The 24,533-nt window shown below is 48.3% G+C and overlaps 1 protein-coding gene across 5 annotated transcripts in view; it reads right to left on the reverse strand.

The window, feature by feature from the left end:
• The window catches only part of serac1 (serine active site containing 1), a 192,665-nt gene that overhangs the window by 69,944 nt on the left and 98,188 nt on the right, over positions 1 to 24,533 (reverse strand). For all 5 annotated transcript variants that reach the window (XR_005461303.1, XR_005461304.1, XR_005461305.1 and 2 more), the window contains one exon: positions 15,968 to 16,094. Coding sequence is in view for 2 of the 5 variants with exons in the window: in XM_038802404.1 (XP_038658332.1) it covers positions 15,968 to 16,094 (127 nt within the window). In the remaining 3 variants the exon portion in view is untranslated. The remainder of the gene's footprint in view (positions 1 to 15,967; positions 16,095 to 24,533) is intronic.

Below are 24,533 nucleotides of genomic sequence, written 5' to 3' on the forward strand. Positions count from 1 at the left end.
GTGCATTAGACAGACTGAAAAAAAACATTTCTCTGGCCAATTTCATCATCTGACTCATAAAAGCTCCCAGGCTCTGCAAACCAGGATTTCTTGTTTTAAGAAAAAGATGACCGCGACAGTGAAACACACTATAATCCCAGGCTTTTAACCCTTAAATTGCCCAATACTTTGAATCCAATATTCCTAAAATCCTCCATTCGTCACACCTGCACTCATCCACACACTTATCCTTTGGCTACGAAAGGATTCCCAGTGGTGAAGCCCTGCTCTTTGTGTTTGATTGTTGGCAGCTCCCTCTGTGGTGTTGATGCGTCGAGAGTTCAGGCACACTGTTCGGACATCAGAGGTTGCTGGATATACATTGCACTAATCATCCACTGAGACATGGCACCTGTGCCTTCGAAGAGGCACTTGAGAGTTCAGGAGCATGAAGTGCTCCCACAACTAACAAAGCTAAATCCTCATTTGAAATAGCCTTCAGCTGTGAAGCTAAAGGCTGCTCACAGTCAAAGGGGGTGAAATTAACTTTTTGGAGAGAGGCTGCATTTGGGCTTTGCCCTGAAAGAGTTTTGTAGGACTGACAGGCTGCAGCTGTGGTTGCCCCTGTTTTGGGTCTCCACAATATTTAAAGATGGCTTGAAGGGCTCACAGAAGTAAAGCCCATCACCCAACCCCTCCCCCGTACCCCAGTCCAGGGTGACCCTGGAATGTTCCAACCCCCCCCGAACAATCCCAACCCCCCCCTGAAGGGCCCCCCACCCCCCCCCCCCCCCCCCCCCCCAAAACCCCGGTGCCCATGAACTGCATGCCAGTAAATGGAAAGGGCTACTCATCTCCACTCCGAGGCATTGTGCCAGCTTCACCTTTTGGACAAGGAATAATAAACGATGCCCGTGTAACTTCCTGCTGGGTAATTCCAAGGTCCGCTGCATTTGACTTCAATCTCATTAATGAGATCGAAATGAATGAAAATTAGAGTAAATAATATTCTCGCCATTTTTGGGTGAGATCTGGTACTCGCTATCAGGAGCGAGCCAGATGAATCTTAAAATGGTTCGTGACCCGGCACAGATCTTGATTTTGCCCTGTCCCGCTATTTATGCCAGGTGCAACGCGGTCTCCGATTCGCACTCGAAATGACAAATGTGCAAGGCACAAGAAGATAACCCTAGTACAAATAAGGAAATAAAAGATGGGTCTGTGGGAGGTATAAATGGCAGTAGCAAAATCAGTACCAATAACTAATATCCAAAAAAATAGCAGAAGTAACTGACTTGAAATTGTTGAACTCGTGTTGAGTCCATAATGTTGTAAAGTGTCTTCTCTGTCTGCAGCCCCCTCTATATTTCATTAAACCATGCCTCCTTGTCTGCCACTAGGAGCCTGTTCAGCTGGCAAATTCCTCATGCAGCGAGGGGGGTCAATATGAGCATTTAATTATGGAAGCTGGCTGCCTGACTCATTGGGTAGAACTGTGGCTCATGAGCTGCAGGAGCAGTCAGCGTAAATGGCAATTTGGACCAAAAATCTCACGTGAAATGACATTCTCACCGGCAAGATCTAGTTTCCCGATTTTCCATGCCCCTGGCCTGTGACGTAATGCAGTTCCCATCCAGGAAGGTCAGGAACCTTATTTTAATACATTAGCATCTAATTTGTGAGCCTTCCAGCCTGGGCTTCCATTCTCTCTGAACATCCATTCTCAATATTGTGAATATTCGTGACGGCATGCCGGCATGGTTTTCAACAGCTCTATAAAATCGTGAACCTGGCGATCTCACCTCCAAGTTTCAGCTGGGAGGACAGGGTGTGTGTCGCCGTCGCAGTCAACCCCCCCAGAGGCTGCAAGGGACAGGGCATCAGAATGGAAGGCTCGAATGATTAGGAAACCATGATAGCTTAGAGAATGAAGGGTCACGTAAAGGGTTGAGTTGAGTGGAAATTGGAGTCTCGAGATTAATCAGGTGAGCCTCGCCAGCCACAGGAGTGCCCACTTCCTTTGTTTAAAAAAATATTCAGACAAACCGAAACAAAGCAAAATGATACATTATAAATAACCAACACTCACTCACCCTGCTCCCCACTCTCGTCCCTTCCTCCCATCCTGCCTTTCCCATTTTAACCCTCTTACTCCCCCTCCCCACCTCCCCTTTTGCTGACTTCTCAATCCTCCTTAAAGAGTCAATGAACGGCTTCCAGCTCCAACGACTGCCTCAAGACGAACTTGACCTTATGCAGATTCAGGAATTCTGCAAGCGAGCTCACCCACACCCTCGCTTTCGTCAGCTCCAAGGCTATCAGGGAGGCAAAGGCCTCTCTCACCTCCTGGACTCCCGAATCTTCTGACATCCCGAATAAAAGTACCTCTGGACTCGAGGCTACCTTTACCCCCAACACCTCGGATATTACAGCCGCATACCCCTGCCAGAACCCCTTTAGCTTCGGAAATGCCCAGAACATGTGGAAATGATTTGTGGGTCTCCCTGCGCACCACCCACACCTATCCTCTATCCCCTCAAAAATTACTCATCCGCGCTACCATTATCTGTGCCCTGTGAAGTACCTTAAACTAGATGAAGCTTCGCCTCAAACAGGACGAGGATGCATTCACGCTCCGCAGTGCCTCAGCCCACTACCCGGCTTCCACCTCCGCACCCAGCTGCTCCTCCCACTTCTGTTTTATATCCTCCACCAGGGTCCCCCTCCCTATCCATCAGCTCCTTGTAGACCTCAGACACCTTCCCCTCCCCTAACTCCTCCTTCGACAGCACCTTGTAACCCCAAGGGCGGTAACCCAGGCAAGGACAGTACCTCTCTCTTCACAAAATTCCACTCCCCTCCATAAACTCCTTCAGCTCATTCGCCACTGGCAACACCGTCCCCGACCTCAGGCTCGAGCAGTCCAAGCTTGGCTCTTATTAAAATCCCCCACCCCCGTGATCAACCGGTGAGAGTCCAGGTCAGGAATCTTCCTTAGAACCCGCCTCATGAAATCTACATCATCCCAATTTGAGGCGCTAAAGGTTTACCAAGACCACCGGCATCCCCTCCATCAGGAGCCTCCCAGGCCCTCCTCCAGCGGATCTGCCACAACGCTCCCCACCTCGAACGCCACCCGCTTATTCACCAATACCACTCACTCGTCTTCATGTGGAACACTTCCCGAGTGGAACACTTGCCCCATCCATCCTTTCCTCAACCTTGTCTGGTCCCCCATCTTTAAGTGCATCTCTAGCAAAATGGCCACGCTGCCTTCAGACTCCTTAGGTGCACAAATAGACGTGACCGCTTGACCGGCCCATTCAGCCCCCTCACCTTCCACGTGATCAGCCTGGTCGGGGGGCACCGCCCCACTCCCCTGCCCATGTCACACGACCCTCCCAGCCCACTCTCCGATGTCCATCGTCATCACTCCCTTTCAGGCTGCGCCACAGCAACCACACCCTTGTCAACAACCCTTCCCTCCTCCCCCCTCTCCCAAACGAAACAACAACCCATCCCCCTATGCCTACCTCCCGACTATCCTCCACTGCACTTCAGTTAACTAGCCTGCCCAGCTCGCATACACTCTACACTCCCAAATTCCCCTCCTCCCCCCCCCCCCCCATGCTCCCCCAAAAAACAGAAAAGATGCACTCACCCTTGATACTCCCCCCAAGGAGGGACCTGCCCTCCAAACACCCCGTCATCAAAACATAAAGAACGTTTCAAGGGGAAAAGTTCCCAGGGAACAAAACAAACCTCCTCACAAACTTCTTCAAAGTTCAATGCCCTCCTTCTCCTGCCAGTCCATTGTCCCTCACAAACTCCATCACTTCCTCTGGCTTGCCAAAATAATATTCACGCTTCTGAAAACTCACTCAGAGGTGGGCTGGGTACACCCCCCTGAATTCACCCCCTTCTTGAAGAGGGCAGCCTTGATTAAACCCGGCGGCCCTTCTCTTGGCGAGCTTTGCACCCAGGTCTTGAAACACCCTCAGCTCGTTCCCTTCCCAGGTGCACTTCCTCCTCTGCCTCGCCCACCGAAGAATCCTCTCTTTATCCAGAAAGCGGTGCAACCGCACATCCGTCACCCATTTGCGGCATCCACATCTACATCAGTGCCCTGTACGTTCGGTCAACCTCCAGGGGCCCCATCAACTGCTCCAACATTTTGGCCACATACGTACCAGCCTCCGCACCTTCAGGCATCCCCACAATCCTTAAATTTTGCCTCCTGCAGCAGTTCTCTGGATCCTCCACCTTCTCCTTCAGCCTTTTCTGGGTCTCCCACATCACCCCCACCTCAGCCGCCAGCAAGGCGAGCTGTTCCTCGTGCTCCCCTACCGCCTCTTCCACTTTCTGGAACGTCCAGCTCTGGGACTCCAACCTCTGCTCCACTCTCTTGATACTTGATATAGCCGGCTCCACACTTTGGCCAGGTCTTCCAGAGCCTTCTTCCTCTGCTGGCTGAACCTAGCATTCAGAAATTCCACCAACTACTCGGTTGACCACTGGGTGGGCAGAAGGGGTCCTTTGCCCTCCACCTGTGGTGCAACACGAAGACTCGCCTATTCCAACAGCTCCTTTCTTCTCAGCCCACTCCTAGTTCGTAGATCCACCCACCAGTCACACCAGAGGAGTTGTACCTTTTCCAGGTACTCGTACACCTCTTTCCATCCAAAGCTTCGCCCTTCAAAGGGGGAAAGGACTGAAAAATACCACCTTGAGCGGGAACCACCAAATGTGCGACGGCTCACTCCAAGGCCACCACCAGAAGTTGTGTACCCACTTCCATCAAGTCAGCATTGCAATGTATGATTGTGCCACTGATTGGCACCCCTAGTTAACCCTTTGGGAGCTAAGCCCCCCATTCATTGAACTCTATGGCTTGCACTCATCTCTCAATAAAATAGTTGTGCCACAGGTTTAGCCCCCAATTCAAGGGGCAAAGGTTTCAGAGCTCAGCAGGCAGCCCTGAAACAAGTGCCGTGGCAGTGTTTCAGCCCCCCAGGAAGTCAGCACACAGGTCAAGTCATTGAACCTAAGTGTCCTCCCTTCTCACACTTGGGGGGTTCTGTGGGCCACTGATGCTATCCAAGATAGATGCGCAGGCGGAGTTGAAAGAAGCTCATTTGGGGACATGGCTCTTATGTTAGAGGGTAAGTGAGTGTAGCTCACATACGTGAGCTACACTCACGTATGTGAGGTGCACACATAGGGGAGTGTGCACAGGTGGGTGGATGTCCCATGTCTTGATAGGGCAATGGGTCAGGACGTTGACAGGGCTTCTCACTGCTCAGAGATCTGTTTCTTCCCTTTCAGGTTTTGGAGTGTGAGGATGATGGAGTCAGTGGAGTTGGCTGTTCTCCTAATTGCAGTGGAACTGGAGAGATGACATCACTGTGCAGCTACATGTGAACAGGACCAGTGTCCTGCAGAGGAAGGAAGTGGCAAGGCCCGCTGACTTACCGGGGGCTGGGACACACATAGAAGTGGCTCGGAGGAGACACTACCAGGCACGTGTGTACTGCAGGAGAACAACATGCCTCCAGATGACGGAGATCCAGTGCCGGAGAAACATACCAGAAACAAAAACAGAAGCGGGAGGTGGCATTCGGCCTTTGAGCCTGCTCCACCATTCAATATGATCAAGGTTGATCATCAAGTTCAATACCCTGATCCCGCATTCCTCCATATCCCTTTAGCCCCAAGAGCTATATTGATTTCTTTCTTGAAATTGCACAACGTTTTGGCGTCAATTACTTTATGTGGTAGTGAATTCCACTGATTCACCACTCGCTGGGTGAAGAAATTTCTCCTCACTTCAGTCCTAAAAGGTTTACCCCTTATGCTCAAACTATGACCCCTAAGGGCAGCACAGTGGTTCAGTGGTTAGCACTGCTGCCCTCCACGGCGCTGAGATCCCAGATTCGCTGCCGGCTCTGGGTCACTGTCTGTGTGGAGTTTGCACATTCTCCCCGTGTTTGCGTGGGTTTCGCCCCCACAACCCAAAGATGTGCAGGGTAGGTGGATTGGCCATGCTAAATTGCCCCTTAATTGGAAAAAATGAATTGGGTGCTCTAAATTTATTGAAAAAAAACTATGACCCCTAGTTCTGGACTCCCATGCCATCGAGAGCAATCTTTCTGAATCTGCCCTGTTTAATCCTGTTAGAATTTTATCAGTTTCTAGGAGATCCCCTCTCACTCTTCTAAACTCCAATGAATATAATCCTAACCGACTTAGTCCCTCCTCATAGGACAGTCCGCCATCCCAGGAATCACCTAGTAAAACTTTATTGCACTCCCTGTGTCTGTCCCTCGGGATGATGGACCACCTGTGCCAGGTAACAGGAGTTGGTGCCACGTGAGCTGGGAGGTTGTCCATTCCCTGAGGTCCTGAAGATCACAGCTATGCAGAACTTTTATGCCAGCGGACCTCTGCAGAATATCCTAGTCCACCGCACATAAGTGCATAAGGGAGATGACCAATGCGCAATTTGCGAGGGGTCACGACTACATCAAACTTTGACCAGACCAGGCTAGTCAGGACACAAAGGCTTTGCCTGCATAACAGACCTGTCCCAAGTGCAGGGTATCATTGACTGCACACATGTGGCTCTGTGCTCCACATGGCGGCAAGGGATTTCACTCCCTTAATGTGCAGATTGTCTGCAACAATGGGATGCGCATTACGCAGGTGTGTGCCCGTTTCCCGAGGAGCATCCATGATTACTACATTCTCGGATGCTCTCAGATCCTGGCGGTCTTTGAGGGAGAGCCCCTTATGGAGGGATGGCTCCTTGGGGACAAAGGGTACCCCTTCAGGAAGTGGCTAATGATGCTTGTGCAGAAGCCACAAACACCCGCTGAGACACATGCACAAGTGGAGCATATGATGGGCCTGCTAAGTCTGCACGTTCTCCCCGTGTCTGCGTGGGTTTCCTCTGGGTTCTCCGGTTTCCTCCCATAAGTCCCGAAAGACGTGCTTGTTAGGTGAAATGGACACTCTGAATTCTCCCTCAAGACCAGGCGTCGTAGTGTGGCGACTCGGAGATTTTCACAGTAACTTCACTGCAGTGTTAATGTAAGCCTACTTGTAACATTAATAAAGATTATTATTATAGGAGGTTCCAGTGCCTGGACCGGTAAGTGGTATCTGATAGAAATTGGCTTTTCTAGTTAGCTATAGATGATACAGGTAAAAGGTTTAATTGAGAACTCATTAAGAGCAATCAACTAAATCATATTAATCCACGAGAGTGAGGAAAGCCGAATAGCTGGGAACATTTTGCAAATTGTTTGAGACTTGCTAGAGACTGAAGGAACAGTGATGTCAGCTGGCTGAAAGGCCCCATTGTGTGAAAGAACAGGCAGTTCCATTTCTATGGAAACAGCCAGTCTAGAGAGATACTTTCTTAGCAAAAACTGTTTCTCCAATAATGTCTCGATGCATTTGTTGATAAGTTGGAAAATTGGCAGGTGATGGTATGGAAAAATTTGTACCAATATATTTAAATACATATTTCCCTTAAATTGGCGGACAGACCGTTTGGCTGAATTGAGTGAATTATAAATTAGTTAAAGCCAATCACCGTTATAAAGAAGGCGAGACCTTAAGATAATAGTCTCCTTAAGAATCACTTGTCGGGATGGAAAATTCCATTCCGGAATTAATCTATCTCTTTCTGAAACCTATCGTCTTTGCTTGCTTTTGCTAAATTGGCATTTTTCTTTTGTATAAATCACTCGGTCATTTTATACTGTGTATAATGATTTGAAGAATTACCACGATTTGTAATTGAATGAAAACTCAACTGTATTCGTTAAAGACAATCAATCTGACCTAATCTTGTATTGACAAATAAAGTTTACCAGTGGCACAAGCTGACAAGTAAAGTTCAACTGAACTTTGCCAAAAACCATAGACTTAACCTCTGTTATTTGGGAACGAAGATGGGATAACGGATATCCAGGGTTCCGAAAAGACACAGAGATCCATCAGTATCTCGCCAATGCACCCTCCAAGAGGGCCTCACTCATGATCATGGTGTGCTGTGCACTCCTTAATCTGGCACTGCAACGGGCGAGGAGCTGGATGAGGTGGAGATGGAGGACTGCTACATCGCAGATGAGGAGGAAGTGGAGGAGGGTAGCAACGGAAAACCCCTAGATATCGTGGAGGAAGAACCTTGGCAATTGCAAGGGCCCGAACGGGGTGCAGGGCTCGTGGCGCCCTGATTGCCTCTCACTTCGGGGAGGACGAGGACGAGTCCAAGGCAAAAATGACCCTCCTGTGGAGTCTAAAACCTTCGTCTTTGTGAAATGTCAGTGGGATGTCTTCTTGGAGATCAGTCACAGAATACTACGGTGCAGAAGAGGCCCTTCGGCCCATCGAGTCTGCACCGCCACATGAAAAGTCCTGACCTGCCCACCTAATCCCACTTGCTAGCACTTGGCCCATAGGCTTGAATGTTGTGACGTGCCAAGTGCTCATCCAGTATTTTTAAAGGATATGAGCCAATCCGCCTCTACCACCCTCCCAGGCAGTGCATTCCAGACCATTACCATTCTGGGTAAAAAGGTTTTCCGCAAATCCCCCCTAAACCTCCCACCCCTCAATTTGAACTTGTGTCCCCTCGTAACTGACCCTTCAACTAAGGGGAACAGCTGCTCCCTATCCACCCTGGCCATGCCCCTCAATCAGGTCACCTCTCAGTCCTTTCTGAAGAAAACAACCCAAGCCTATCCAACCTCTCTTCATAACTTAAATGTTCCATCCCAAGCAACATCCTGGTGAATCTCCTCTGCACCCTCTCCAGTGCAATCACATCCTTCCTATAATGTGGCGACTAGAATTGTAAACAGTACTCCAGCTGTGGCCTCACCAAAGTTCTATACAGTTCCGTCATGACCTTCCTGCTTTTGTAATCCATGCCACGATTGATAGAAGCGAGTGTCCCATATGTCTTTTTCACCTCCCTATTAACCTGCCCTTCTATCTTCAGAGATCTATGGACAGGGCGAGGAACCCCAGTGATCGGATGATACAGGAATGATGATGACTTGCAGTGGGGAAAGACAAACACTCTTTAAGTGTGCTGTGAATGTCTGACTACTGCTCCACAGAAACCTGAAGGTGACCTGCCACTGAACAAGGTGATCTGTGGGTCATTAGATGTTGAATGACACATCTCTGCTGCTACTGCCTCTTCCGAGGCTAAGGATTCCAGTGTGGGTCGGCACCTCTTGTGCAGTGGACAGACTCTCAGAAGCTTTCAGCCGATGGCTTCCTCACGAAGAAAGAAAGCTTGCACAGATAAAAGGCCGGTGCGGTAGCCTGGGTTGGGGGAAATGGTGCCCACAGCAGGATTACATCAGCATGCCACCCCCACATTGATTCTGTACACACCTCTCGTTGCCTCAGGAAGGCAGACAGCATTATCAGAGACCCCTCCCACCCAGGCATTGCCTTCTTCCAGACCCTTCCATCAGGCAGAAGATACAGAAGTCGAAGACTCGCACATCCAGACATAGGAACAGCTTCTTCCCCACAGCTACAAGACTCCTCAACAACTCCCCCTCAGACTGATCTGTTCTCTGTAAGAACACAATTCACAACGCCCTGTGCTGCTCTTGCTCATGTATTTGCTTTGTTTGCTTTGTTTGGCCCCATGTCCCACACTGTAACCAATCACTGTTTTGTCGATGTAACATTTGTCAATGTTCTCTGTTTTTTTTTTTATAAATTTAGATTACCCAATTATTTTTTCTATTAAGGGGCAATTTAGCGTGGCCAATCCACCTACTCTGCACATTTTTGGGTTGTGGGGGCGAAACCCACGCAGACACGGGGAGAATGTGCAAACTCCACACGGACAGTGACCCAGAGCCGGGATCGAACCTGGGACCTCAGCGCCGTGAGGCGGTTATGCTAACCACTAGGCCACCGTGCTGCCCGTCAATGTTCTCTGTTGATTATTCTTGTACGTACTGTGTACGTTCCTTGGCCACAGAAAAATACTTTTCACTGTACTTGGGTACATGTGCCAATAAATCAAATCAAATCAAATCAAATGACTGTCAGCCCATTGGGGAGGTCGGGGGAGCAACCATTGAGCTACCATCCTCTCAGAGAAGATCTAGGATGCACCAGCATTGGCTGCTTCCAGCCTAAATGTTGGGGTTGGCTCCATCCTGCCCAACATCTTGCTAAAAACTCCCTCCGAGAAACGTGGGACTGTGTTCCTGGCTGCCATCCCTCGGATTGGACTTGGAACAAGTGCTGGGAAGATGTTTAAAACTGCGTGCAGTTCTGGTCACCACATTATAGGAAGGATGTGGAAGCTTTGGAAAGGGTTCAGAGGAGATTTACTAGGATGTTGCCTGGTATGGAGGGAAGGTCTTACGAGGAAAGGCTCAGGGACTTGAGGTTGTTTTCGTTAGAGAGGAGAAGGCTGAGAGGTGACTTAATAGAGACATATAAGATAGTCAGAGGGTTAGATAGGGTGGACAGTGAGAGTCTCTTTCCTCGGATGGTGATGACCAACACGAGGGGACATAGCTTTAAATTGACGGGTGGTAGATATAGGACAGATGTCAGAGGCAGTTTCTTTACTCAGAGAGTAGTAGGGGTGTGGAACGCCCTGCCTGCAACAGTAGTAGACTCGCCAACTTTAAGGGCATTTAAGTGGTCACTGGATAGACATATGGATGAAAATGGAATAGTGTAGGTCAGATAGGCTTCAGATGGTTTCACAGGTCGGCGCAACATCGAGGGCCGAAGGGCCCGTACTGCGCTGTAATGTTCTATGTTCTATGAGAGACCCCGTCCTGATTTTTGAGATGAAGTCATCCCAGGCGAGCTAATTAGAGGAGGTCCACCATGAGTGCAGGTGAAACTCATGTAAAATGTTTTTCTTCCCCCCAAAGTGGTTGAACAATTGGCAATTTTTCTTGCCGATGGCGCCAACAGGTTTCTCTCCGATTTTCTCGCCGAAACTGACTCTTTGAAGAAATATTGGAAAATCCTGCCCCATATGAGAGTTGCTACATTTAGGTTAGAAAAGAAAAAATCCAACACTGAATAGTTTAATTAATATCATAATAGAGAAACACAGCACAGAACAGGCCCTTCGGCCCACGATGTTGCGCCAAACCTTTGTCCTAGGTTCATCATAGAATTTTGGACAATTTTTCATGGCCAATCCACCCAACCTGCACATCTTTGGACTGTGGGAGGAAACCGGAGTACCCGGAGGAAACCCACGCAGTCACGGGGAGGATGTACAGACTCCACACAGACAGCGACCCAAGTCGAAATCGAACTTGGGACCCTGGAGCTGTGAAGCAATTGTGCTAGCCACAATGCTACCGTGCTGCCCTTAAGAAGTTAACCTACACTCCATTATTCTACCCTAATCCATGTACCTATCCAATAGCCGCTTGAAGGTCCCTAACTTTTCCGACTCAACTACTTCCACAGGCAGTGCATTCCATGCTCCCACTACTCTCTGGGTAAAGAACCTACCTCTGACATCCCCTCTATATCTTCCACCATTTATCTTAAATTTATGTCCCCTTGTAATGGTGTGTTCCACCCGGGGGAAAAGTCTCTGACTGTCTACTCTATCTATTCCCCTAATCATCTTATAAACCTCTATCAAGTCGCCCCTCATCCTTCTCCGTTCTAATGAGAAAAGGCCTAGCACCCTCAACCTTTCCTCGTATGACCTACTCTCCATTCCAGGCAACATCCTGGTAAATCTCCTTTGCACCTTTTCCAAAGCTGCCACATCCTTCCTAAAATGAGGTGACCAGAACTGCACACAGTACTCCAAATGTGGCCTGACCAAGGTTTTGTACAGCTGCATCATCACCTCACGGCTCTTAAATTCAATCCCTCTGCTAATGAACGCTAGCACACCATAGGCCTTCTTCACAGCTCTATCCACTTGAGTGGCAACTTTCAAAGATCTATGAACATAGACCCCAAGATCTCTCTGCTCCTCCACATTACCAAGAACCCTACCATTAACCCTGTATTCCGCATTCATATTTGTCCTTCCAAAATGGACAACCTCACACTTGTCAGGGTTAAACTCCATCTGCCACTTCTCAGCCCAGCTCTGCATTCTATCTATGTCTCTTTGAAGCCGACAACAGCCCTCCTCACTATCCACAACTCCACCAATCTTCGTATCATCTGCAAATTTACTGACCCACTCTTCAACTCCCTCATCCAAGTCATTAATGAGAATCACAAACAGCAGAGGACCCAGAACTGATCCCTGCGGTACGCCACTGATAACTGGGCTCCAGGCTGAATATTTGCCATCCACCACCACTCTCTGTCTTCTATCGGTTAGCCAGTTTGTTATCCAACTGGCCAAATTTCCCACTATCCCATGCCTCCTTACTTTCTGCATAAGCCTACCATGGGGAAACTTATCAAATGCCTTACTAAAATCCATGTACACTACATCCACTGCTTTACCTTCATCCACATGCTTGGTCACCTCCTCAAAGAAGTCAATATGACTTGTAAGGCAAGACCTACCCCTCACAAATCCGTGCTGACTATCCTTAATCTAGCAATGCCCTGTCAGATGCTCAGAAATCCTATCCCTCAGTACCCTTTCCATTACTTTGCCTACCACCGAAGTAAGACTAACTGGCCTGTAATTCCCAGGGTTATCCCTATTCCCTTTTTTGAACAGGGGCACAACATTCGCCACTCTCCAATCCTCTGGTACCACCCCTGTTGACAGCGAGGACGAAAAGATCATTGCCAACAGCTCTGCAATTTCATTTCTTGCTTCCCATAGAATCCTTGGATATATCCCGTCAGGCCCGGGGGACTTGTCTATCCTCAAGTTTTTCAAAACGCGCAACACATCTTCCTTCCTGACAAGTACCTCTTCAAGCTTATCAGTCTGCTTCACGCTGTCCTCTCCAACAATATGGCCCCTCTCGTTTGTAAATACTGAAGAAACATACTTGTTCAAGACCTCTCCTATCTCTTCAGACTCAATACACAATCTCCCGCTACTGTCCTTAATCGGACCTACCCTCGCTCTAGTCATTCTCATATTTCTCACATATGTGTAAAAGGCCTTGGGGTTTTCCTTGATCATACCCACCAAAGATTTTTCATGCCCTCTCTTAGCTCTCCTAATCCCTTTCTTCAGTTCCCTCCTGGCTATCTTGTATCCCTCCAGCGCCCTGTCTGAACCTTGTTTCTTCAGCCTTACATAAGTCTCCTTCTTCCTCTTAACAAGACATTCAACCTCTCTTGTCAACCATGGTTCCCTCACTCGACCATCTCTTCCCTGCCTGACAGGGACATACATATCAAAGACACGCAGTACCTGTTTACCTGTTCCTTGAACAAGTTCCACATTTCACTTGTGTCCTTCCCTGACAGCCTATGTTCCCAACTTCTGCACTTCAATTCTTGTCTGACAGCATTGTATTTACACTTTCCCCAATTATAAACCTTGCCCTGTTGCACGCACCTATCCCTCTCCATAACTAAAGTGAAAGTCACAGAATTGTGGTCACTACCTCCAAAATACTCCCCCACTAACAAATCTATCACCTGCCCTGGTTCATTACCAAGTACTAAATCCAATATGGCCTCCCCTCTGGTCGGACAATCTACATACTGTGTTAGAAAAGCTTCCTGGACACACTGCACAAACACTACCCCATCCAAACTATTTGATCTAAAGAGTTTCCACTCAATGTTTGGGAAGTTGAAGTCGCCCATGACTACTACCCTGTGACTTCTGCACCTTTCCAAAATCTGTTTCCCAATCTGTTCCTCCACATCTCTGCTGCTATTGGGGGGCCTATAGAAAACTCCCAACAAGGTGACTGCTCCTTTCCTATTTCTAACTTCAACCCATATTACCTCAGTAGGCAGATCCCCCTCGAACTGCCTTTCTGCAGCTGTTATACTATCTCTAATTAACAATGCCACCCCCCCCCACCTCTTTTACCATCCTCCCTAATCTTGTTGAAACATCTATAACCAGGAACCTCCAACAACCATTTCTGCCCCTCTTCTATCCAAGTTTCCGTGATGGCCACCACATCGTAGTCCCAAGTACCGATCCATGCCTTAAGTTCACCCACCTTATTCCTGATGCTTCTTGCATTAAAGTATACACACTTCAACCCATCTCCTTGCCTGCAAGTACTCTCCTTTGTCATTGTTACCTTCCCCACTGCATCACTACGTGCTTTGGCGTCCTGACTATCGTCTTCCTTAGTTGCTGGACTACAGATCCGGTTCCCATCCCCCTGCCAAATTAGTTTAAACCCTCCCGAAGAGTACTAGAAAACCTCCCCCCCAGGATATTGGTGCCCCTCTGGTTCAGATGCAACCCGTCCTGCTTGTACAGGTCCCACCTTCCCCAGAATGCGCTCCAATTATCCAAATACCTGAAGCTCTCCCTCCTACACCATTCCTGCAGCCACGTGTTCAACTGCACTCTCTCCCTATTCCTAGCCTCGCTATCACGTGGCACCGGCAACAAACCAGAATACAACTCCGTCTGTCCTGGCCTTTAACTTCCAGCCTAACTCCCTAAACTTGTTTATTACCTCCACGCCCTTTTTCCTACCTACATCGTTGGTACCAATGTGCACCACGACTTCTGGCTGCTCACCCTCCCCCTTCAGGAGCCTGAAGACACGATCCGAGACATCCCTGGCCCTGGCCCCCGGGAGGCAACATACCTTTCGGGAGTCTCGCTCGCGACCACAGAATCTCCTATCTATTCCCCTAACCATTGAATCTCCTATTACTATTGCTTTTCTATGCTCCCCCCTTCCCTTCTGAGCCCCAGAACCAGACTCAGTGCCAGAGACCTGGCCGCTGGGGCCTTCCCCCGGTAGGTCATCCCCCCCAACAGCATCCAAAACGGTATACTTGTTTTGAAGGGAAACGGCCACGAGGGATCCCTGCACTGTCTGCCTGTTAGTTTTCTTTCCCCTGACTGTAACCCAGCTACTCTTGTCCAGTACCTTTGGTGTGGCTACCTCCCTGTAACTCTTCTCTATAACTCCCTCTGCCTCCCGGATGATCCGAAGTTCATCCAGCTCCAGCTCCAGTACCTTAACATAATAGCCTAACTCTCTGAAAGCGTGATATTGGGGAAAATCATGGTCCTGGAATTTGAGTTCACGAATTCTGGTAGAGGACAAATAACAATTCCATTTAGGCTTCCTGTTCCTTCATGTTCAAAAATAGCGCAACTGTGCAAATATGAGGATGTCAAAACATGCTGGTAAACCATTTTACAATGCAAGAATGCCCTTAAGACACAAGCCTTTTAATATTTATTTATTCTAATTCATTGCCATCAATCCAAAGTGAAATTATTTTCACCCAGATAACAGCATAGTTTGCTTTATGCAGTAATAGAACTACTGAACACTGTTCATTCCATGGGTAAATGGGACTCAATATTAAAGAGATCCTTCACCCATTAAATAATGTACTCAAAACTCTCATGCTTGTTTGAGTTGATCTTTGGAAGGAACATTTCACTTTGTTTTATTTTTCATCTGTAATGGTTGCACAGATTTTCTTTTATACGTCAACTATACAATGCCAGCAACTTAGGTCCCTGGAACATTTCATGTAGAATAAATAATAAGTGAATATAATGCTGATCTTGAAAATATAACATATACAATTGCCTGAAATGCTGGAGGAAGCAGATTCAACAGTAACTTTCAAAAGGATATTGGATAAATAGTTGACGGGGAAAAGAATTGCAGGGCTTTGAGGGAAGATAGGGGAGTAGGATTATTAAAGAGCCAGTATAGAAGCGATAGACTGAATGATTCCTCTGTACTGTACTGTGATAATCACAACAAGCTTCTACATTTACAGTTGGGTTAAGTATAATTTCAAAACTGATCATGAGAAAAGGGCATAAAATCCAAACAGTTCAGACAGATTTCACTAGTACCTTTGGCCAGCATTCTGTATAATTGGTATCTTTATCCTCCATATTACTGTGGTCCTTCTGCCGCCATGTTTTAAAAGCTGCTCCCAGCAGACCATGGATAAAAAGAACATCCGCTTTGATTGGCTGACTGAACACACAAAAAAATAGATCAGGGTCTGTACTCTTCTGTAACATGCAGAAGGGTTGCAGAACGTTTGGTGGTTACGAAATAAACTGAGACTGATTGAACAAAATAATCCCAAGTTGTTACGGTGAGGTTATCAGAATAGGACAAGTTACAATTACAAAGCAGACTCTGAAACTGTATCACAGGAAAGTACATTTGAAGCTCAGGAAAATAAATAAGGTGGGAATGAACCGTATCAAAATTCGAAGCAGAGAAAAAGAGTAAAATCTCATTTTTATTTTATATTTGCCTCAGAATGCAAGTCTATCATATAATTTACAGTGCAGAAGGAGGCCATTCGGCCCATCGAGTCTGCACCGGCTCTTGGAAAGAGCACCCTACACAAGGTCAACACCTCCACTTTATCCACATAACTCAGTAACCCCACCCAACACTAAGGGCAATTTTGGACACCAAGGGCAATTTAGCATGGCCAATCCACCTAACCTACACATCTTTGGACTGTGGGAGTAAACCGGAGCACCCGGAGGAAACCCACGCACACACGGGGAGGATGTGCAGATTCCGCACAGAAAGTGACCCAAGCCGGAATCGAACCTGGGACCCTGGAGCTGTGAAGCAATTGTGCTATCCACAATGCTACCATGCTGCTCTAGAATAACTAATGAGTATTTTGTGAGTTATTACGAGGGACAAGTCTAGAAGATAGATGGTGGAACTAGTACATGGACTGAAAATTGATGGGTGGGAGATACTGGAATGGATGACTGCACTTAAATTGGATGAGTCACCAGGTCCAAATGGCTTGCATTCAAGGCTGTTTGAGGAAGTGGGAATGGGGGTTGTGGAAGAGATTTCCACAGCCTTCCAATCTCCCCTACAGAGCGAGGAAGCACAGAAAGATCAGAGGACAGAGTGTTAAGTTGTCATGTTGGGAATTTGGTGCAGAGAGGAAAGTAGCTGTTAAGTGTTCTTCTTTTGTCTGAAAGCTGGCAGCTCATAACTTGCGATTACTTTAATTAACTAAACATGGGAACACAGGAGTAGGCTATGAGTCCATAAAGTCTGCTCTGCCATTCAATTAGATTATGGCTGATCATCTCTACTTTCCTACGCTAGCTCCATACCCCCAATTTCACTCGTCTCCAGAAAGCTATCAATTCCTGTTTTGAACATGCTCAATTTTAGAATTCCAAAGATTCACCACATTGAGTGAAAAAATTCCCCCTCACTTCACTCTTAAATGGCCTACCCCTTATTCTGAGATTATGTCCCCTGATTTTAGATTCACTAGCCAGGGGAAACATCTCATCATCTCATCTACATCTACCCTGGCATTCCTGCAAGGATTTTGTATCTTTCATAAATAAGGGGTCTCCAATTTAAAACGGAGATTAGGAGGAATTTCTTCTCTCGTATATATAATAAAAGCAAATTACTGCGGATGCTGGAATCTGAAACGAAAGGGAAAATTTGGTGGTGCATTCACAGCTTTGACAAAGAGTCATCGGTCTCAAAACGTTAGCTCTTTTCTCTCCCTACAGATGCTGCCAGACTTGCTGAGATTTTCCAGCATTTTCCCTTTCTTCTCTAATATGGTTATTTGTCTGTGGAATTATTTTCCCCAGTGAGCAGTGGAGGTTGGATCATTTTATGTCTTCAAGGCTGAGTTAGATCAATTTGTGATTGGCAAGGGAGTCAAGAGTTATGGGGGTACAGGCAGAAAAAGGAGTTAAGGCCACAATCAGATCAGCTATAATCTTATTGTGCGGCAGAACTGATTCAAGGGGTTGAATGGCCGACTCCTGCTCCTGTTTCTTATGTTGAGACAGCAATGACATTACCTAGGGGTAACAAATTAACAAAAAATCAAAGGACACCAAGATCATTTGGATACTCTAAAGGTGACAGCACAAGTGAAGGGAAAGTAAACCCCTCAGTCTCGATAAGTAATGCTGGGATCAAGCAAGGGCTTGAAGTTCCCATAGAACTGGGAAATAATGTGGTTAAACCTGCTGAGTGCTGCAGGGAGATCGATATCACAGAAGATGCCATTTGTTTACTTTGGATGGGAGAGCACCTCTATCCTGTTGACATATTATGAGATCCACACATTCAGCACTGCAGTATGAAAATAAATGGATCAGATGGATAACCTGAATAGTACCCAAAATAACAAAAATTGCACAAGAATGAAGAATAAAAGTATATCATATACAAGCTGCTAAGTGATCTCAATTATTCACACTCCCAGCCTCTTAAATAATTTTGGATCAATGTAGCTACTAGAGTAATTCTTTAGGTTTTCCTAAGGAACATTACTAGCTGATTTGCAGCAGGTGAATATGAACTGGATAAAAGCAAATTATTGCAGATGCTGGAATCTGAAACAAAAGAGAAAATGCTGGAACATCTCAGCAGGTCTGGCAACATCTGTAGGGAGAGAAAAGGGCGAACGTTTAGAGTCCGATGACTCTTTGTCAAAGCTAACAGGCAGAGAAAATGGGAAATATTTATACTGTAGAGTGAGAATGAGTTATAGGCACAGAAACCGAGGGAAACTGGGCACTACTGGCCACAGAAACCAAGAAGGGGAAAGAGTGCAAATGGCAGTCCCCAGAGAGAACAAAAGATGTGAAAGGTCAAACAGCAGAGAAACTAACATCAGAGGATGAACTAAATGTCTGGAGCACTGACCTCTACCTCGCAGAGGCTGAGCACCAACTCTCAGATACTTCCTCTTACCTCTCCCGGACCATGACCAGACCACTGAACATCAAACAATTATCTCAACACCGTTTGCGACCTCATTCCTTCCGGATGCCTTCTCCCTATGGCTTCCAACCTCATAGACTCCCGGACAGCCCGCTTTTACCTTCTTCCCAAAATCCACAAAAAGGACTGTCCCGGCAGGCCCATTGTGTCAGCATGCTCCTGCCCCACCAAACTTATTTCCTCTTCTCTTGACTCCATCCTTACTCCTCTGGTCCATTCCCTCCCCACCTACATCTGGATTCCTCTGATGCACTGCGTCATACTGACAGCTTCCAGTTCGCGGGTCCTAACCGCATTCTATTCACCATGGCTGTGCAATCCATCTGCACCTCCATCCCACACCAGGATGGCCTGAGAGCTCTTCGCTTCTTTCTCGAAAAGAGACCCGGACAATTGCCATCCACCACCACTCTCCTCCGCCTGGCCGAACTCGTTCTATCTCTCAACAACTTCTCCTATCTCCCTTCCCTATCTCCTTAACCTCAACCAACTGTTTAATCTTCTAGGATTTCTGTGATCCTCCACTCTCATTTCTGCCCATTTTCCCAATAACACCACAGACAGTTATATCTAGAGCTGCCTTGGCACTAGGCTCTGGAATTCCCTCCCTAAGGTTCCTTGCCTCTCATCCTTCAAAATGCTCCATAAAATTTACCCCTCTTCACCAAACTTTTGGCCACCAGTCCCCATGTTTCTGTATGGCTTGGGCGTCAAGTTTTTTCTGATAGTGCTAGTGTGAAAATCCTCGAGATATTTTACTATACTAAAGATGCTATAATCGGGACTTCCGGTCACGACTATGGAGTGAAAAGTCGCACATTTGACAGCTCCCGCTCTTGGTGGTCTTTTTGTGGCTTTTAAGCTGGATTTCTACAGGAATTTTTCAAAATAAAGGCGTATAAGCGAGAAGAGAAGGAGGTGACCCCTAGTTTATGCAGCTGTGCCCAGGAAAAAATTGAAAAAGGAGAAATCAAAAGCTGGTTGTAAGTGAGGACCAGAGTTAGAGGGAGGTAATGGCAGGGACGCAGGGTCTGACTTCACCAGCTCAATGGTCGATGGACCAGTGATGAGCTTCTTGACCAAGAAGTTCACTCAACATCGCAGGGAGTGTGCAGAGGACCTGGCCCAGGCGGTGGACTCAATCAGGGCGGCGGTCGACCGTGTGGAGGAGAGATTGACGACCCAGGGACAGGCGATCCAGAAGCCGGAGGAGCTGGCGGCGGAATGAGAGGAGCAGTCCACCGCGATGGCAGCGGAGATCGGGATGTCACCGGACCAACAGAAACGACTGCTAGAGAAAGTGGAGGACCTGGAGAAATGTTCTCGGAGGCAGAATATCCGGATCGTTGATTCTGCCAGAGGGGAAGAAAGGAGCGGATGCTGGTGTGTATGTGGGGAAGATGTTGGAGAAGCTGATGGGGAGGGTTCGTTTCCCAAGCCGCTGGAGATGGAACGGACCCACAGGACGCGTATGCATGAGCCCCAGGGCATGAGCCCCCGAGGGCGATGGTGGTACGACTGCATTGGTTCCTAGATAAGGAACACATTATGAGGTGGGCCTGGCAGACAAAACGGTGCATGTGGGAAGATGCTGAGATCTGGTTATTTCAGGACTTGGGAACAGAACTCGCAAAGAGGAGGGCGAGTTTTAATAAAGTCAAGGTGGCCCTGTACGAGAAGAAAATAAAGTTTGGATTGCTTTACCCGGCCCGTCTATGGGTGACCTATGAGGGTCAGGAGCTAACTTTGGCTTGCCAGAGGACATGGCGGACTTTATGAAGGACAATAATTTGATAGGAAAATAAGGACCTTGAACCTTGACTGTGGAGAACTGAGCGTGGAGTGATGTTTTGCTTTGTAAAAACCTCGGACTTTTAACTTTTAATTTCATTTCCGATGTTCGAAAAGATGTTTGAGATTCTGCATATATAATTATTTTTATTTTTTCCGATCTTTTTCATTTGGTTTTGTTTGAAGGTGTTTGACTAGATAAGATTTTGTTGAGGGAGGAGGGGTGAGCCTTTAGTGCTTGGATCTTGGGAGGGACTGCTTGTTTGTCTTTTTGCTCTTTGCCGTTGTTCTGGGAACTTATACTAAGAGCAGGTGGTAGGGTGCGAGTTGCCAGGGGCAGGAGCTGCCAGGCTAGCTGGAAAGGCTAGTCCACAGAAGCAAAGTGGGGGATGAGCTGAAAGGGGGGGGCGGGGGGAGAGACTGCTGACGAGGAGGGGAATTTCAAGGTGTTGGAGGAAGAGAGTGGATGACGGTAGCTGCCGGGCGGCGGGCCAGGTGAGGTGCGGGGCATGGGCCAAGGGCTGGCCTAGGAAAGGTCACGGCTGATTGACGGGGGGGGGGGGGGGGGGGGGGGTAGAGTGCCCCCAGCCCCAGGTTGGTCATGTGGAACGTACGTGGGCTGAATGGGCCGGTCAAAAGGGCCCATGTGTTCGCACACTTGAGGCCACACGTGGCCGTGTTACAAGAGATGCATTTGAAGCTGGGAGATTAAGTTAGATTGAAGAAGAGATGGGTCGGGCAGGTGTTTTATTTGGGACTTGACTTTAAAACAAGGGGGGGGGGGTGACAATTCTGGTTAACAAAAAGGTGGCATTCAAGGTGGGAAAGATAGAGGCTGACCCGGGGAGTAGATTTATTATGGTTAGTGGGAAGTTGGAGGGAATGGCTGTGGTGTTGGTGAATATATACGCCCCAAACTGGGATGATGCTGCGTTTGTCAGGAGGGTGCTGGGGAAGATTCCGGACCTGGACTCGCACCGGCTGATTATGGAGGGAGTTTTTAAACACAGTTCTAGATCCGAGACTAGACCAGTTGAGTTCCAGGTCAGGAAAGGTGTCAGCAACAGCGAAAGAGCTGCGGGGGTTCATGGAGCGCATGGGAGGGGTTGATCCATGGAGATTCGGGAGGCCAAGGAGCAAGGAGTATTCCGTTTACTCCCATGTGCACAAGGTGTATTCCAGGATAGACTTTTTCGTACTGGACAAAACGTTGTTAGCTGGGGTGGCGGGCACTGAATATTCAGCAATCGTGGTGTCGGATCACGCCCCACACTCGATAGACCTACGGGTGAGCACAGGAAAGACCCAGCGTCCACAGTGGAGGTTAGATGTAGGGCTGCTAGGGAGGATGAGATCTGTGAGCGGGAGAGGGAGGCCACCCGAGGGTACATAAAGAGCAACGACACGGGCGAGACTGCGACAAGGCTGGTTTGGGAAGTGTTGAAGGTGGTTATCAAGGGGAATTCATCTTGATTCAGGCCCACAGGGAGAAGGCTCAACGGGCGGAGTTGGACAGGCTGGTTGGGGACATTTTCCAGGTGGACAGGAGATATGCAGTCTCTGGATGAGGAGCTCCTGAAGGAGTGTCAGAGACTTCAAATGGAATTTGGGCTGCTGTCCACAGGTAAGGCAGAGGGGCAGCTGAGGAGGGTAACAGGTGTACGAATATGGGAGAAAGCTAGTAGGGTGTTAGCACACCAGCTGAGGAAACAGGAGGCAGCGAGGGAAATTGGGAAGGTAAAGGATATGAGAGATAAGTGGTGGTGGACCCGGTGGCGGTAAATTATGTGTTTCATGAATTCTATAGTCGACTTTATAAATTGGAACCGCCAGCCGGGGAGGAGGGCATGAAGCGATTTCTGGGAGGGCTGAAGTTCCCGAAGGCAGATGAGGAGCTGGTGGAATGCCTGGGGGTCCAATTGGGCTCGGGATGTGATAGACGGATTGGGGGTGGGGATGCAATCGGGTAAGGCTGCGGGACCTGATGGATAACCGGTGGAGTTCTACAAAAAGTTTTCTGGGTGACTGGGGCCGCTCCTGGTTAAGGCTTTTAATGAGTCAAAGGAGTTGGGAGTGCTCCCATCAACGTTATCACAAGCATCGATCTCTCTCATTTTGAAGCGGGATAAGGACCCAGAGAGCTGTAGATCATACAGGCCAATCTCCCTTTTGAACGTAGACGCTAAATTACTGGAAAAGGTCTTGGCCACACGTGTAGAGGACAGTGTCCCGGAGGTAATCGGGGAGGATGAAACGGGATTTGTGATGGGCAGGCACTTGACGTCCAACATTAGACGGCTCCTGAATTTTATAATGATGCCAGCGGAGGGACGCGAGGTTGAGGTGGTAGTAGCCATGGATGCAGAAAAGGCCTTTGACCGGATGGAGTGGAAGTACCTATGGGATATTCGAGGCAGGTTTGGGTTCGGGCAGGGATTTGTGGATTGGTTCCGGTTGCTATACCAGTGGCGAATGTAAGAACCAACCAGGTCCGGTGAGAATATTTTAGTCTTTGTAGAGGGACAAGACAAGGATGTCCGCTCTCCCCACTGCTGTTTGCCCTGGCCATAGAGCCCCTGGCAATGGCCCTTAGGTCATCGAAGATCTGGCGGGGGATAGTGAGAGGGGGGTGGAGCAAAGGGTCTCGCTCTACGTGAACGATTTACTCCTTTATAATCGCAGACCCGTTTTGTTGGGGGGGGGAATGGCTGGAATTATGGAGGCACTGGAAGAATTTGGGCGGTTTTCAGGCTACAAGCTAAATATGGGAAAGAGCGAGCTGTTTGTGATTCAGGCCCGGGGGCAGGAAAGGAGATTGAGGGAGTTACTTTTAAAGTGGTGGGGAGGGGTTTCAGGTATCTAGGGATTCAGGTGGCTAAGGATTGGGGCAGCCTCACAAGATAAATTTGGGTAGAGCGGTCGATCAGATGAAAAGGGAATTCCGCAGGTGGGACATGCTCCCGCTGATACTGGTGGAGAGGATGTAGACGGTGAAGATGACGGTCCTCCCGAGGCTGCTGTTCTTTTTTCAATGTCTCCCGATTTTTGTCCCGAAGGCCTTTTTTAGGAAAATTAATGCGGCGATCTCGGGTTTTGTGTGGGCTGGTAAAACCCCGAGAGTGAAGAAGGTACTCCTGGAACGGGGTCACGGGGAGGGGGGCTTGGTCCTCCCGAGTTTTAATAACTATTACTGGGCGGCCAACATATCAATGGTCAGGAAGTGGGAGAGGGGTCGGTTTTGGAGCGATTACAGGTGGCATCTTGTGAGGGCACGAGCTTGGATGCTTTATTAACCCTGCCGTTCTCGCTGGCTCAGTACTCCGGTGGTGCTGTCAGCCCCAAGACTTGGGGGCAATGGAGACAGCACATGGGACTGGAATATGGTCACCGATTTGTGATAATCACCGTTTTGCTCCGGGGGTTCTGGATGGGGGCTTTAGGAGGAGGCAGCGGGCAGGGTTTGAGAGATTTGGGGATCTCTTCATTGATTTAAATAGATAGAATTTACAGTGCAGAAGGAGGCCATTCGGCCCATCGAGTCTGCACCGGCTCTTGGAAAGAGCACCCTACCCAACGTTAGCACCTCCACCCCATCCCCATAACCCAGTAACCCCACCCAATACTAAGGGCAATTTTGGACACTAAGGGCAATTTGTCATGGCCAATCCACCTAACCCGCACATCTTTGGACTGTGGGAGGAAACCGGAGCACCCGGAGGAAACCCACGCACACACGGGGAGGATGTGCAGACTCCGCACAGACAGTGACCCAAGCCGGAATCAAACCTGGGACCCTGGAGCTGTGAAGCGATTGTGCTATCCGCAATGCTACCATGCTGAGGGTTTCCCGAGTCTGGAGGCATTAGAGGAGGA

The sequence above is a fragment of the Scyliorhinus canicula genome, chromosome 1 (assembly GCF_902713615.1).
Source record: "Scyliorhinus canicula chromosome 1, sScyCan1.1, whole genome shotgun sequence".
Lineage (NCBI taxonomy): Eukaryota > Metazoa > Chordata > Chondrichthyes > Carcharhiniformes > Scyliorhinidae > Scyliorhinus > Scyliorhinus canicula.